The 16,727-nt window shown below is 35.2% G+C and overlaps 1 protein-coding gene across 1 annotated transcript in view; it reads right to left on the bottom strand.

The window, feature by feature from the left end:
- The window catches only part of CCDC132 (coiled-coil domain containing 132), a 74,598-nt gene that overhangs the window by 32,654 nt on the left and 25,217 nt on the right, over positions 1 to 16,727 (bottom strand). Inside the window, exons 12-17 of the mRNA XM_010001590.1 lie at positions 14,086 to 14,264; positions 9,769 to 9,904; positions 5,368 to 5,465; positions 5,014 to 5,108; positions 4,259 to 4,357; positions 1,376 to 1,466 (exon numbers count right to left, since the gene is read on the bottom strand). Of these exons, the coding sequence (XP_009999892.1) occupies positions 1,376 to 1,466; positions 4,259 to 4,357; positions 5,014 to 5,108; positions 5,368 to 5,465; positions 9,769 to 9,904; positions 14,086 to 14,264 (698 nt within the window). The remainder of the gene's footprint in view (positions 1 to 1,375; positions 1,467 to 4,258; positions 4,358 to 5,013; positions 5,109 to 5,367; positions 5,466 to 9,768; positions 9,905 to 14,085; positions 14,265 to 16,727) is intronic.

The following is a 16,727-nucleotide window of genomic DNA, read 5'->3' as shown; positions in this document are numbered from 1 at the left end:
ATAAAAACCAACGTGTGGACAACTAATCTGATACCAAAAATTTTAGCCAAAGCTTCCTTTTATTTAAACCAGATTTTCACACTAGCTCAATTTAACCTTTAAATTGGCAATCTTATTCCAGCCTTTCTAATTTTTGCAGATTTTGGCTATGACATGCAATGCATCACCAGCACTCTGAAAGTATCTGCTGTCTAAAACTAGTTGAAAACTATGTGGGTTTTTTATTTCACAGAAATTAGGAGATAAAACAAGACCTAGAATCGATTTTTATAAGTAGTTTTCTTTACATAAGTTAAATAGTAATTTACTAAAGCTGAATTTTTTTTCTTTGTATTTTATTTTTTAAAAGTTCTTTTCAAAATTTATTCATTTCTAAATACATACAAAGTTTCTGGTAAGTGGGTGCATGCCCATACCTTTGCAAATGTATGGACTAAGTAGGGCTCATAAGGCATGATTTCAGACTTTTTTTTTCTAAATAGCTTATCTCAGTTGACATCATTTTTATCTACTAAACTAAAGCTACTGATCTTTATAATGTCAAAATGTACATCCTCACTTATCTAAAGGTTTAAAGATTAAAACATGAAGCTAAAATGACAGCAATATTAGATTTCTGTTTAAATTAATCCCTTAATTTCTGCCATTATCTGCTGCTTCAGTCACTTGAGCAGTATGTCTGGTTTTATAATCTCATTTCTTTATTTAAAACATTATTTATTTTGCTACTTCATGCTACCGAGGGTCCTCCTTCCTTCACCTCTGTGCTGTTACTGCCCCAGTAACCTCTTGCTTACTTTCACAGTTAACTCTACAGAAGCTGCAAAATTACCTCTAGCTTGAGATTGCTCAACTATGTCCATTTTTGCACTTTAGCAATAGCTTTACTAATAATGCTCTCGTTTCATTTTGCTTTCTGTTGGACTTCACCACAGAGTAATTATTTTTTTTTCCTTTCCAAATAAGCCAGTATGACCTATGTTTCCAGAAACAGATGCCAAAATCGGTACAAGCTAGTGCGTGTTCATGTGGCTGATTTTAGGTGATCACCTTTTAGTATCTTTTTTTCAAATAATTAATTTAGAAATGGAAAACTGACATATTAACAGCTCATTAAAACATGAAAAATAAAGGCTAAGTTGTGCTTACATCTCTAGCTTCTTCTGTGAATGTCTAACTGCCTGAAACAGGAACACCGCTGTTTTAAAAGTATTTAAATCTTAAGTTTCCAATACAATGAAGTGAAATTTAAGGAGGGTTAGCAGCCATTAAAAATTTGTACAGTAGTTCACGGATCTTACTACCTCTCAGAATACCTGAACTCTTTGCTATTAAACTATTAATACACTTGTATGTGTTACTTCATAGAACGTACATGAAGCTGCAGAATACTAAAGCTTGATTTAACAGGACAAAGTTCCCAGGTCTCATTCTCCAAAAACATCCTTAATTCTTCAAGACGGGTTCTGAAATACAACAAATGAATAGTCTTATTTGTCAGCAAGTATAAATAAGGAAGTAGATCATTATTAAACTTACGCAGTGAAGATCATCTTAACAAACTGTCTAAAAAGTCACACTTGAAAACAGACACTTAACTCATTCTTTCAACTAACAGACCACGCAAAAAGCCCTGGCTACTAATATAGCATATGTTTCATGACATCTCTGAAGAAATTCTCCGTGAATGTCAATCTCCGAACTTTGGAAACATTTTTTTTTTGGTCAAAACTATCAGAAAGTAGAGAGAGACGCCTATGATTATGTAGTAATACTGGACTTTTTTTCCTCTGTGTAAGCTGTAGAAAGCAACATAATAATTACAAACATACTATTAGAGGCACAAGAGCTTCTGTGAGGCCACACAATAGAGATGCTTCTTTCAAACACAGAGAAGCCAACAGAAGCAGGAACTGGAAAGTACTAATGTTCTACAGGCATTTCAACTTTTCAGAAAAGAGAGAAATTGAATGGCTTTTAATCTCCTGAACTATATTTTTCATCATAGCTTAACTTTACCTTGGTACTAATATAGAAAATATATTAGGGAAACATCATTAAGCCCTTACATTTATCTACTGTTTCTGTTATGCTTTTAATTCTTCAAGAAGCTTCTGCTCAGCCATAAGTAGAAATACCTTTAACAAAGAAAATACTTAAGCAGGAACTCATATAGGAAAAGACACCAATGAGTGCTTATCAAGATCACATTGCTGCATCTTTTCTTCTTAACATATGGTATAGTGTTTTGCCTAACAAGTTGCAGTTGGTAAATTATGCACTGAGTTAGGCAGTAAGAAATAGAAATACCACTATTTCAATAAAAAACTATAATCACCACTACAATTAAATTTTATTGTTCAACAAGATAAGCAATGTGTTGAAACATGACTAAAGTTTGCTGTGTCTATTTAAATTCACCAGTTAACTACAAATAGACTTCATGTGTTATTTTTGAGGCACTGAGCACCCGTAGATCTTCTCACAGTAAAGCCACGAGAATCAACAGATAGAGATGCTGTGAAAGTCAGCATTATAGACTAGAATTCCTTGAGGAAGACTAAGGAGAAAGAGTCATAGAAATGCAAACACTGAAGAGCCATATGGTGCCAGGTTTTGCATAATTTCAAAGCCAAAATCAAGGCACGGACAAAGTACTTGAACAAATCTTTTTCAGTTTCACCAGTGTACAAGTCCAGAAAGTGGCACACATGGAAGGTCAGATGCACATGTCCTCCGAGCAGCTTTAGTGATCAGATACACCTTTTTCCTAACATACCAGAACAAAAAGTATACTGCAGTCCTCAAGTTGCCTTAGTGATGTTCTCTGCCAAAATCCTATCCTAATTTTTCAAAATAATCAACATTTAACCAAAAAAGGCTTATGTGTGCTCTAATATTACATTACTCTTCTATGCTTTTTCAATGACATGACCAGTTCCTTTGAATTATTTCTTTATGCTGGCAGTTCTCCTAAACACCACACCACCCAGGAGACCACATATGTCAAATTACACTATCAAATGATTACTCCTGAACTCTGAGCATTTTAGTTCTAAGTAACTTAAATGTTATGAACTTAATGAATCCTTAAAATAATTTTTTCCCCCTCCAATTAAATACACAAGTGGAGTGAAAGCCCCATTAGCTTGATCGGAAACAGCAGATGCTTAAAGCTCTTATATAAATCAACCTGAGGGATACATCTGGAAAAGAGGATGTTTTCTATTAATTTTTTTTTTCTGAGGATGAAAAAATCAGCCAATTAATCTTCATAATACCTACACAGCATAAAATATGTTAAAAGTATTAAAAGGTTCACATCAAGTCATATCAATAATTACTTCATTTTTTTCCCACAAGAATTACAAGAAACGTTACCTTAATAATAAACACAAGTTATTTTAAAAAACGTATTATTTCTATACATATTCCATCAATGCTACTCAATATTTATTTTACTCAAAGATAATACAGAAAATTAGTCTCTGAATCCTTAGCTGTTAAATAGGTTCTTTAAACAGACACAAAATGATAATAGTCAAAACAATGTTTACTTAAGCAAATAATGTATTATGTGGTAAATCAGTGTAGTGAAAGACTCATTAGGTAGACCAAAACACCCAAATCACAACATTTGAGAAATCAAGGCAGTTAAAATAAACAGATAAGTCTTGAAACTGCCATAGCCATATATCATATCTGACACCAGACACTGCCTGCAAATGACAGCACATGACTGGCTTCAGATACGATAGTAGAGTTGGCTGAAACATAATTAGCTACTGCCAGTGGAAAATCTACAAAATCATAACTCAAAAGGATGGACTCAGTTCTAAACATCTCATTTGATATAAGACAAAGTGGCATATTGGAAAAAAAGTTCATAGTCACACATGATCAGGCCCAAAAAAAGAGAAGCAACAATTTTATTAGCAAGTAGGGATTTAAAAGACATTCATCCTCAGGATGCCAGGAGACAGCCTGAATAATTCCTGAAATTCTATATAAAAAGCTTTTCATCTTTATCTGGCTTGCTGGCTGCATATCTAGTTTTCCACAACCATAGCAGAAGCAAAAGCTTCTCCACCCTGCCCCCTTCTTCAGTGCTCAGAACTTTATTCTCACCATGATACTTATTCCACTCTGTCAACTTCAATGCAGAAACACTATGCAGTGGAATTCCCTTGGAAAGCATTTAAAATTGAATTCAACAAAAATAAATCCCATTAATCTACTGCACATAGAGTAATCTCACCTGTGGTATGTTTTGAAATAGTTAACACTTTGTTTTCTGATAGATTCTTGCAGAACTTCAGACTTACTGCCACAAAATTCTTCACCAACTTGCATCAGCCTATAGCAATAAAACAAAGTTTAGAAATATTTACTGATTCATTAATACTGCTATGCCAACCTGAATTACAAGCCACAGTTGTTACTATGAGATAGGTATATCTCCATAAAAGCAGGGCACCAACATGAAGTTGCACTTACTCATTCCACAAAAGTCCGTATCTCATTTCCCTCAAAATTCTATCATAATGTCCCATACACATAGACAGAGCCACAAACAAAATAAATGACTTTTATGAGATCTCATTAAGCAGAGCAAGCTGTACAGCTCACAGTCTGAATCAGTAATTTTCTTACCAAAACAGAAGGCCTTAATGCTGTACAGATTAGCAGTACCACAGTATTCTGCTGCTCTTTACTGAAAGTCCCTGTAAGAGTTTTTAGAAACATTTCAGGTGTGCAAATCTGCACACCTGAAATCTTAAAGGTGGATGACACCAAAATCATATCACACTTAAGAACCACTTGAACGGCAAAGCAATTTATGCTACCCCTCCAATTACATCCTCATAAACTCCCACATAAAGTGCTCTTTAGACTATCAGTAGATATGAACAAAGTTGGTAAGAACGTAAATATCAGCCTTAATTAATTGTGCTGCCATATCAGAGTTCAAGTTTATACATGTGTTGTGGTCTTATGACCACATCAGTATACCTGCTAGTAACATCAAGTACAAATATGAAGTCGTCATATTTGAAGTTAGATAGATCCGTTCCCAGAAGATATGTTTTCACTTTCAGTTGAACATCCTACAAAACACAAACAAGTTTATGTACACTTAATACGCTTAAGACAAAAAGTGAAGGCTCAGATGCCTGTTTCATTAGTACTTTTTGGGTTGCTTGCACTTTTCAAAACTTTTTGAAAATGGAGAATTTTCTGTAACATGGATAGTTTCTCATTGACCTTCTAACATACCTGAAGCAACCAAGCAGTTGCTGTGGTTTTGATACATTTAGCCCCTAACAAATAACTTTTAGGAAAAAAAAAATAATCAAAAAAGCATACCTGCCATATCCGTGAAAGCCCATGTTCTAATTTCTTTTTCACATAGCTGCGATCAAAACTGTTCTCTTCAGTTCCTATCACGTTGCTGCCATCTGAAACTGAAAGTGAAAGGTATTGTAGATCTTTCCAAAAGCCTTGAAATGTATCCTAGTTTTCTACCCATAATGAAACTTCTGCCTTAGCCATTATAATTTTTCCAGAATTCCTCATGGCTTCAATTCACCTTCCTCAGAAAGGGTAGCAATTTTTCATGTCTAATTTTACTGTCTGCTGAAGAAGAGTCCAGAACCACAGAGAACCTACGTCTGCCCTCCATCTGCCAGCACTAAGAATTTTTTTGTCAACAACCTAAACGCTTTCTCTGTGTCAAGCCTTGCTCTAGACCTTACAGTCTAGACAAGTATCATGAGCACCTTATTAACGAGCTCAGTAAGGAATGGGAGGCCAGATACGAGACTTTAATCAGCCTTTTCAGATGTGTGCAGAGCAGACCTCTCCAGCACTATGCATTTAGGAGAGAGGAGAGTTGCTCACTGAGCAAGAATGGTTATAAGAGGCATCAGACACTGACAATTCAATTAAACCAAAGTACAAAAGAGCACAGCAGAGTCTGACCGTGTTCTGACCACGTCATCTTCAGATCACCCAGTGCTCACTCTCAAGTGAGCAGTTACCTGCTGTAATAATTATTAATCCTAATTAGCATTTACCTCTCATACTCCCAGTCCAGGTCAAATGCTAAGTAGAGGAGCACGATATGAAACTTTCTTCTTCCCATCAATATGTTTTCTACTCTGAACTTTTTCAGAGTATGTTTCTCAGAAAAATAACTATTTGCATTTTTCATCAATATTAAAAAAAAACACTTAAATATATATAATACTGTTGCCTTCAGGCAGGCAGGGCGACCTGGTTTAGGAACGGCACGGCGACCAACCCCTGGTCGCTTGGTCCATAAGCACACAGACCCTGGCTACATTATACCTATTACATGAATGCTTATGTAATATATAAACATAACATGAACAGTAAAAATATGAAATCTTCAATAACTGTAACTCCATTTAAATTCAGCAAATATGGGGAATATGGTGACTGGGAAGGATGCTTGCCTTGCTTAATTTCTTTCAAGTGGAGCTATTTGGTGTGTCTGGACATGTTATTAAATTAGGATCTTTACCAAACATTGAGGGAGCTTCAACTGCAAGCTAGGGATTATGATTGTGGACATATAAACACTGCCAAGAAGAATCTTTAAGCCAGATAAGTTAAAATTAGTCTGCCCATGAGGCTAGACCTCAAGAATACAGAACCAGTACAATACAATATGCAGCCAGAATGTAAAAGCTCTGGTGCTTTCAACTCCTCTTCGCCATTAAAAACCTAATAAAATATACAACAGAATTAGGACTTATATTAGGGATAGATAAACATTACTTCCAAGGCTGCAAAGCTGTGTTCAGTTCTTTCCTGTTTGAAGTCACTGAGACTGCTTCTGCAGGCAGACTAAGAATTTACCCTCAAAATTTACTCAAAATCATAGAATCACAGAATGTCAGAGGTTGGAAGGGACCTCTGGATATCAAGTCCTTAAAGACCTTAAAGATCATCTAGTTCCAACCCCCCTGCATGGGAAAGGACATCTCCCAATAGACCAGCTGCCTCAAAATCCTATCCAACCCAGCCTTGAACGCTTCCAGGGATGGGGCATCCACAATTGCCCTGGATAACCTGCTCCAGTGTCTCAGCACCCTCATAGTGAATATTCCATACAATCTTATCAACACATCATATCTACACTTGTTATACTACAGAGCTGTGTACTTATTCTTACTTCTGTTTACATCACAAAACTGTACAGATATGTAAAAAGAAATAACAAATCACCAAAGGTCACAACAAGCAACCAAGTAACCTTTTCAATGTCAGAATAACAGCAAAAGACACACAAAAAATCTCATAAGTGAAAACAATACTCAGACTTCCATACTGTATCTACTGTTGTAGGGCACTGAAAGAAAACTTCTCTCAAGAAAGAAAAAACATAGAACGAATCCCGGCCACTGTGTATATAAATTATAATTTAGTAACTGTACCTAAATATGCTCCTCTTCTGAAAGCAAGAATTATGACAAATGCACTTTCAAAAGCAATTTATCATGGAAGATCATCCAAAAGATAAACAGAAAGAATAAACCAACTACAGAAACACTAAGTGGGTTTAGCCTCTCTCTGACTACATGAGTTAAAAAAAGAGCTATCTTAGCCACAGCTCACTGGGGAACACCAATTGTGACTGGGTGCCAGATGGATTTCACTCCGTTCACCACAACTCTCCGGGCTCAGCAGTCCAGCCAGTTTGTAAGCCACCTGTCTAAGCCATGAGCCACCACCTTCTGTAGGAGAACACTGTGGAAGACACCTCTAACAGGCATTAATAATCACAAATACATGGCACATGATCTAGATGAAGTGCAACCTTCTTTCCATAATCTACGCAGTACTTCTTTTGGATAAGCTTCACTACTAAAATAAAAAGAGCTATGTATAATTCATGGCCTCCAAGTCCAGCTTCTCACTTCTAGAGCTGGGATGGTGCCCTAAGATCAAGAGTCCCTTGACCCATTTAATGTACTTTGCAAGACATTAAGACTGCTCCCTCTACTGCTTCAGTCTACAGGGTCTAATCAAGGGAATAATTTCAGCATAATTTCCTGAACTGCCTTTGTGGTTCCTTCTGACATAACCACCCTTCTACAGGAATCGTAACTGTTTTGCTTTAGTACATATCACAGCTATTAAATCAATAAACATGGAGCAAAACTTCCATGCACATGTTTAATAATTACTTCAGAATGAGCGATGACTTTTAGGAAAAACAAGACATTTGGTGCATATTTTTAGTCCCTCTGAAATTAAAATTACACTTATGAAATTCCCTTGTGTGCTTTATCATTGCCGAGGTATTTGAAAAGTGAGTCAGTAGCTCAGATATGTTCTAGTTCTATATTACAGCTAAGCCCTACCATCTCCAAAAACTTAAAGTGAGCAACAGCAGATACAATGATTAGTAGTAAACATACCATAACACTCTGGCACACATTTAAGAAGCAATGCATTTAAAATTACTCATGACTGAGTATACCACTTCATTTGGCTTAGTGGTCTCTTTTAACTGTTTTGCAGTGCAAGTTATTTTGGTTTTTTAGGATATCACAAGCAACTACATTAAGAGGAGCTACATTTAAAATTACATCTGGAGCTGAGCAAGTGGTCTACTAGGATATTGTTTCCATATAATAATAAACACTGGTCACTGTTTTATTTCACACATACAAAGATGAGAAGAAAATGAAAACAAGAGAAGGAAATTTAATTATCTGAAGTTATTTTAAATTTAAAAGTAAATATTATTGAGAATGGGAAATTCACTGCAAACTTCAGAATCTTTCTTCACATGGTGCATCTCAATTAAATCTTTTATCTGTGAATTTTAATTAAGATATAAAAAAACTTTTATCTGAAATCCCCATTTCAACAATTTCACATTTTTTAAGCTTTTTCCACACAATACAGGAAGGACACTTCAAAGAAAACACTTCCATTAATTTTTCAAATTTAAAGTAGGAAGACAATGTTGAATATAACAAATTTAATTCTTTTTAAGACTTAAAATCTGTACTAAATCTGAGTTTTGAAAGAAATGTTGGATTTGTTGGATTTCAAATACATTCTAGGAAAATCTTTTCTTTACTTCTATTTCCAAATTTTTTTCCCTTTCTTTTTATAATCTAACTAAAGGATGTAAGTTTTATGCATCTCAAGCAAGGAGGAATAACTTTAGCGACAATTCTGCAGTCCTTGTCCTTTGACATAAGCCTCCTTTTCAGTAAAAAACAAGCAAACAGATGTGATCTTATGGTGTATTCACTAGTATAGATGATGTACAACATTCAGGAAATTTCATTTCCTTAAAACCACAACACATTTGTTCTCTGTTTTTTTCAGTCACCTTTTCTAGTACACAATCCAACTTAATATGTAATGAAAATTTCAACACTGAAAAAAATATGAAACTTCACAGATCCTACATAAAAGTGAAAAAGCCTTAGATTCTCTAATCATCTACCACAGCTTACTTCAAACTTAAAAATAAGTACAATTTAAAATAAAACTGTTTATATCTGTGATAATGGCACATACACATTTATTAAAAATGAACCTTATACTGAAGGCTACAAAAATCTAGTGAGTATTTTAGTCCTCACTGTAGACTATAAGCAATAATGCTGAAGGCACTGAGTTAAGACTACAAAGGTACTGATACGCAAATTAACAATTTGAGCGTAAGAAAAGTTATTTCCAAACATCATAAGTCTTGTTTCCAGAACAGTTTCTTACCAGAAGACACAGTTGCTTCCTCATCTTGGTCATGATCCTCATGCCACTGCATGGTGCGGTAGTAACTGAGCATGACTTCCCAGAGGGCTTTGCAGAGATCAGCAAGGCATGGAATGTAGCTGTCTGATGTAATATGCTACAGAAAAAAACAACATTGTGAAACTTAACAACTGTATTCATTTTTTGCAGAGGAAAAACAAAACAGAAAACCCTCCATATTCATACACTAAGATGCTTGATGTACATCAGTTTCCTTTACAAAAGTATTCTAGAGCTGATGAATGCATGATTTTTGTCAAATAATGCAAAGTTTTTTCCAGTTGGTCCACATATTAACCACCTCATATTTATGGAACAGCAAGGTAGATAGAGAAGTAAAGCCATACAGTCTAGCGGTCAGCACATGTCACCAACAAAGAGGGATGCAACCACCCTGTGAAATGCAGACACTGCATCAGTTCAATGACATAGCTAGTTGTACACAGAAGCCATCCTGGCTGGTGCCTCATTGGATTAAATGTTGTATAAAGAAGACAATTAAAAACAAACAAGCAAACTCAGCAGCTGTCCTGCCTCCTGACACATACTCCACTCCAGAGAGTCACTGTGATTTAAGATACTCATTAGGTGAAGAGTATCAGTTGTATCAGAGATAGATACACAGTAGAAGTACCCAGGATGAGACTGTCAGGTAAAGGGATTAATTTGAGAAAAGGTCTTACTGAGTAAAAAACCAATAAAATATATTGCTTATCTGAGCAGCAATGGTAAGTCACCCTTGTCTCACTTGCTGTGAAGCACAGTCTCACAGCTTACAATCAAGGGCAAAGTCCATCTGCACAAATGTGATCTCAATCACATTATTAATTAAAGATTCTCAGGGAAGTCCAGAAATCTGCACATCAAACCAATACTGTTGTAGAAAACAGCTCATACTTTCCCACTGCTATGCCAGTGCCCACAGCAAACATCTGCAAGGCTAGTTAGCTTTTACCATGTGGGTACTACATGATAACTCAAAAATGTATATTCAAGATGACAGAAAAGCTTTGTGGCATTACAGCTACAACAAACCATTTCAAAAATAGTAACGGCTTCTGCAACAGTGATGTCAGCATAACCACCAAAATAATTAACCATGGATTCTATACGGAGCAAACCCTTAACCAAAGCCATTGATTCCCTCTGAATTGTACCTTCCACATTAAGGTAACTGTGGCCTTCTAAACACTGAGTGTCTTTCCTTATCAATGTTTTGCAACAAAACCTTGATAAGCTTGAATATTTGTTGGATGATAAAAACTAGACTGGACAGATTTCTTCACAACTGCAGCTGCATCACTTATGGCCCTCCTATTTTTCAGCTTTCAGGTAACAAAAAATTATAAGTATCTTTACTTTGGATTTAATCATGCTCTCTTCCTTTCTCAGCTATAATAAAGCTCCTGGCACATAACTCATTCAGCCCAAGCGGTATCCTCCCACACTCTGAGTATGATTAAGGACTCAAAAAATTGTTCACTAGCAGTAATAAATGCCACTAGCAAAAATATCTGGAGGCCTTATATTAATCATTATGTCTTTTTTGTTGCTTAGATTTTGGGTTTTTTTAATTAATTATTATTCTGGTTCTGTTCCCTATCAAACCAGAGCTGACTGAAGGATATAAATTAGGGATCCTGGACACACAACCACCAGTACAACAAAAAAGTCAAGTTCTTGGTGCATCAAAAAAGTAACAATTGAGAATATTATTTTTTTTCTAAAATGCCCTTTAACTGGAGAGTTGATATTCATTACTGACTGCATTATTGAGACACTTTAATCTCAGGTACTACAGAACTTTGTTATTGATGGAACCAAATAAGGTAGTAAGTTTATCATTTAATCAGTAAGCTGCCCTGCCATTTCAACAGTTGTTTCAGTAATTTTCTCTGCCAACTCATCAGGCAATGTCACTCTTACTGTATTTCAGGGCTTTTAGTAGCTATAATATCTAAACTTTGGCTGTGCAGATCACTATGCTTGAAAACACACCGGCTTCCAGGTGGCCAGGAAGAAAGGATCTCTTACTCAATACCAAGATAATTCCATTTAGATAAAGGAAATGAACAACTGAATTTCTTTCAATTTATGCTAGAATAAAGAAGATATAAACTTGAGGATAAAGCAACCAAACTCCCCTGCTCCAGTAGTATTCAAGGAGAAAGGATGAAAGAGTTAGAGCATGGCGTAACACTAGGAGAAGAAAAGCTCAACAAGAAAATAGCGTCCCAGAGTGCTCAGGCACATAATTTACATAAATGCCTAAGAATTACTGAAAACATTATTTAAAAAACAAAAATAACCCACATTATTCTAAAATCCACTATCTTGAAAGAAGCAACTACAAAAAATTAAAAATTAAAAACCCACCATTGTCCCTCACTACCCATGTAAAATGAAAATGTGCTAAATTAGTTCAGTTAGAAAGATTTTTAGAAACATACAACAGAAGAACTGCCAAAAAAAGGAAGACCTTAATTTTGTATGACTTTCAATGTATAATTAGAGTAAGCACTCCATAACCGTTTATACATTAAGAATATGCTGGCTTAACAGTGTACACAGGTTGAAAAGGGTTCTCACTGGAAGCAGACAGAGAAAGCAGGCTCATATTTTAGTCTTAAGCAATTTATTCCCTTACAACTGAACACAAGAGTGAAAATCTGTTGGTATTTTTTCTACAGGAAATTAGAAATGTAATTGCTATGGTAGTCCAGCTTATTCAGCGATCTGATTCTCACAAATGCCCTGCAACAGGTAACAAACAACACTGGACAGCACAGTTTGCAACAGAGATCAAAATTTCTAATCTGCAGCCTGTGCCTAAATACCTAATTGTCACCAAGAGAGTAATGAAAAATTTTTAAAAGCAATACTTTTCAAGGAAATTATAGCCCTAAAGGTTGGCAGACTGCCTGATTCCAGTTATTGTAGGCTCATATAACTAAAGAAGCATCTCATGAGTGTTCTGAAGAAGGAAAACCAGATAGAAAAAATAACAAACAAAAAACCCCACACTCTGAAGACTTAAAGCAGAAATACAAAACAGCTGCAGTCTGGAGAACAGAGATCAGTGTTTGCTGGCTTTCTTCAACTAGAATTCATTTCAGTGAAGTGCAAATACAACGTAGCTGGAACCTTACCCATTCTGTTCATGAATACTTATGTCAATTATTCCCAGTAAATTAATTTTTCATAATTCACTTTTGCTCACTTAAGGGCTTTTACATTATGTAAACCTTTTAAGTCAAAGGGGTACCTCTCGACAATTAAACGGTTTTCAATGCAGATGTGTTATTTATTACTTGAAGCTACACAATCCCAAGAGATCTGAGACGTGAAAGAGCAAAACGTGGATCAGAATATGAACTTTAATCTCCTTATGACTTTACTTTGATTTAATAAATTTCAACTGATGGGGTGGATCCTTGAGTTGATGAAGTATGAGAAGGGCTTAGTCTGTGACTGAAATAGATGAATCAAGAACACTCAAGACAGAAGCATAATTTCAAGGTTTTATTTAATTTTACAACCCCCTAAAATATCTCACACTCTCTCTCCATACCACCAAAGTTTAAGAAAACTTTTCAGAGCACAACAGTAAGATCACCAGAGAAAGAACTAAGGGGTGAACTAAAAATACTACTTAAAATATGGTAATTAATTCTAATATAATTTTTTAAATTAAACAAAACACACACGCAAGAAAATGCACCTAAAATGTATACTAGAGGAAAATGCACAGTTAAGCCCAGCCCATGACCTGCGTATCATCAGGTTTGCATCTCAGTATTACAGCTTATAGTGACACCAAAAGTGTAACAAATCTGATACAAAGTTAGGAGTAATGCAGATTCCAATTATTTAGTATCTTCACAAGAATCCTTACTGAAATGCATTATTACAGTAATTGTGAACACTGCTGAAATGCTCTGAAATAAAGTTAAATGCTAATAGTAATTCCAGTAACTAATATGACACTGAAGACATGGGAGTTTTGAAGTCTCCATCTCCTGCTTGTACCCTATGATTTACTTCTTTACATTTATTTAGATGGCATGTACACCAACTCCAAAGTGCTAAGATTTAGTGCAATCAAAATCAGGATTAAGTTGTGAATAACCAACGTCCCAATTAGCCTAGAAGTTGCATTAAGAAACTATAGTAGCTGCAGGGTTATTTTAATAACTGAGTCCCTATTTACAAAAGGTACACTTAAAATAGGCGACAAATTCAGGTTAATAAATACACATATATGTAAGAATTACGTACTGTGCAGAGGTCTTTGTACTGTAACTTCTGAAACTTGGTGTCTGTGTTTCCTGCACACAGCTCCACGTACCCAAGGACTACTTGAAACACAGTGTTGTGAATGGCTTGAGTGAAGTGCATATGTAACTGGTCCATTGCTGTCTGAAAGAAAAGGAGTATTATAAAATAAAGCAGTAAAGCTCACAATTTGTCACATGCCATAGTCTTTTAATAAGTCCTCTTCAGCGCTGAACACAGTATATTGTGAGCATGGTCTCCAATCTCTTTTTCAAAAATACCTAATGTAGGACTTAGAAATATTACAATATGATAACAAAAAAGAGTTCAAGTAATACCAGTAAAATTAAGTTTCCCCTGCTATCCTCCCTCTATAACTTAAGATTTTTTTAACATTATCACTAGTAAATATTAATTTTCTATGTATATTTTATTATAAAATTTACTCATTCATTTAGCTTCCCAATCACTGATGAACGTGTAAAAAATAAATTAGTTGAGATCAGTGTTATCCTCTGTACTAGAAACACTTCCAAAATATTTCCTTTGCAGTTAATAAAACTAAAACCACAATTACAAAGTCTTCAATCCTTGCCAAACAGAGTTTTTCCTTGAAGAATATAAAGCAGGATTAAGTGTTACAGAAAGGCACACACATCACTTCAATACATTTCTTACAAAAACCCCCTTCGCAATGAAAACCAAAGACGACATTAAAAAAAACCTTACTTTTTTAAAGGAAAAAATATATCAGTACATGTACTAAGCCCTGATGACTATATTACATACAAGTTTTGCCATAATTGTGCCAGAGTTTTAGGTCATGCTATTCACCTGACTCTTTGTTAATAAACTGTACATTATCATTAGTTTGTTTCAGACACAGAATTTTCTCACTGTTTCAAGATATGCTAGCAGTCAGTATATATGATATATAAGAACTGATTAAAAAAAAATGTGTATGCCAGAATGAATTTTCAGATCCTGCAGATTTGAGAATGGTCAGTTTTGCTACTCGCTTTTTGACATTCTTAGCTACTGACAAGAAAAAATGAACAAGCAATTCTGCTTCAATCCTACACCAAATAACCAATCTTCAACAGCTAGTCCCAGCTTGAATCAGTCAAAGAAAATAGAATGACAAATGAAAACACGAAAAGTACTGAAGACACTGAAGCTTGTTGTAATTTTGTTTAATAAGGACAGGTGAAAATGTGAGATATTTCAATAATGATGCAACTGAAATCTTTTCAGGGCAAGTTCAACATACATACTTTAACAGTGTGGCATTCAGAAAACACTGTAAATTCTGAATACCACAAACAGTAATAAAAAGAATGTCAAAAACAAGTCACTGTCACAGCAAAAGCGTGCAGTAACAAATAACACCTGTTTTATTCAGGAACTTCATTTCTCTCCAACAAAATGCTTGTCTTTCTCAACATATTATCTAGACTTCAGAGCAGTGAATACATTTTACCCACATTTTTCAGTAAATAAAGAAATTGCATACAATGAACTAATAAAGGAAAAGTCTAATTAATCTTCTCTCCTGATTTTAAGTTCTGCTCTTAAGGCACTACAATAATTCTGCACACTTGCAAAGTATGAGAAGAGAAATTTGTTTCTGTCCTATTGCAGAGTTACACTGCTATTTGCAGTCAAACTAAGGAAAAACAACTCTACTTTGCTAGAAAGGTTCTAATTGGAAAGAAACAAAAACCTAACAAGAATTAAAAATTAAACCCTAAAAGGACATTCTAATGGCAGCCATGCTTCTGTAAACTGGTAAACAACATAAAAAAGCCAAACCAAGCATAATTAAGAACAAAGGCGGGTCTTATCCCGTCTTCATTAGGGGACAGGCCTGTTGATGTGATCTTCAACAACTAAAGCTTTCTGGTCTAAGCAAAACATCCTTGATGCACTTGGTACCACCGCATTTAGCCTCACTACGTTATGAACACGGACCATTGGCACCAAAAGCCTCCAGGGATTTGCCTCTCCTAACCTCCCTGTACATCACAGGGGGTTGATACTAGCTCACATGCTTCACATCTGCTTTAGAAGGAAGTATGTTCACCACCTTCCAAGAGAAAACATTCTAAGCCTCAAGACAACGCACCAACAGAAGAGTACTACATCTTATCAGAGAGTTTAGATCTATACTTATTTACATATAAAAGGCTCTAGACACACAGAGATGTAACTTTTAGGACAATGTCCACAGTAAAGGTTTGACATGTCTTGTGTCACGTGTCATGCTAAACAAAAAAATCTACTCACATCTTCATCATTCCTGTTGCATTCAAATACAATATAAAACAGGAATGCACACATATAAGGTACAGTAACAGGGGACTTATCTATGAAAAATAGTACTCACATGCCCAAATACAATTAATAACGCAAATAGCAGTATTTATAGAGAGCTGAAATACAGATCTGTTAGTTACATCACATCCAAAAATCTACATATTACAATAATGCACAGTTATTCTTTAGCAATTACTGTTAAATTATCTGAGCATCATAAAAGTCTTTGTATACTCAGCAAGATTCATCAGTGTCAGGAAATTAAATTTCCCTCACAGTTCTCAAAGCTTCATGCTGTTACACTTCTGTTCTTAGTGACTTTCTCAAAA

Source organism: Chaetura pelagica, unplaced genomic scaffold, assembly GCF_000747805.2.
Source record: "Chaetura pelagica isolate M959 unplaced genomic scaffold, ChaPel_1.0 scaffold127, whole genome shotgun sequence".
Taxonomy (NCBI): Eukaryota; Metazoa; Chordata; class Aves; order Apodiformes; family Apodidae; genus Chaetura; species Chaetura pelagica.
The sequence above is the reverse complement of the archived record's forward strand: the minus strand, read 5'-3'. Positions and strand labels throughout refer to the sequence as shown.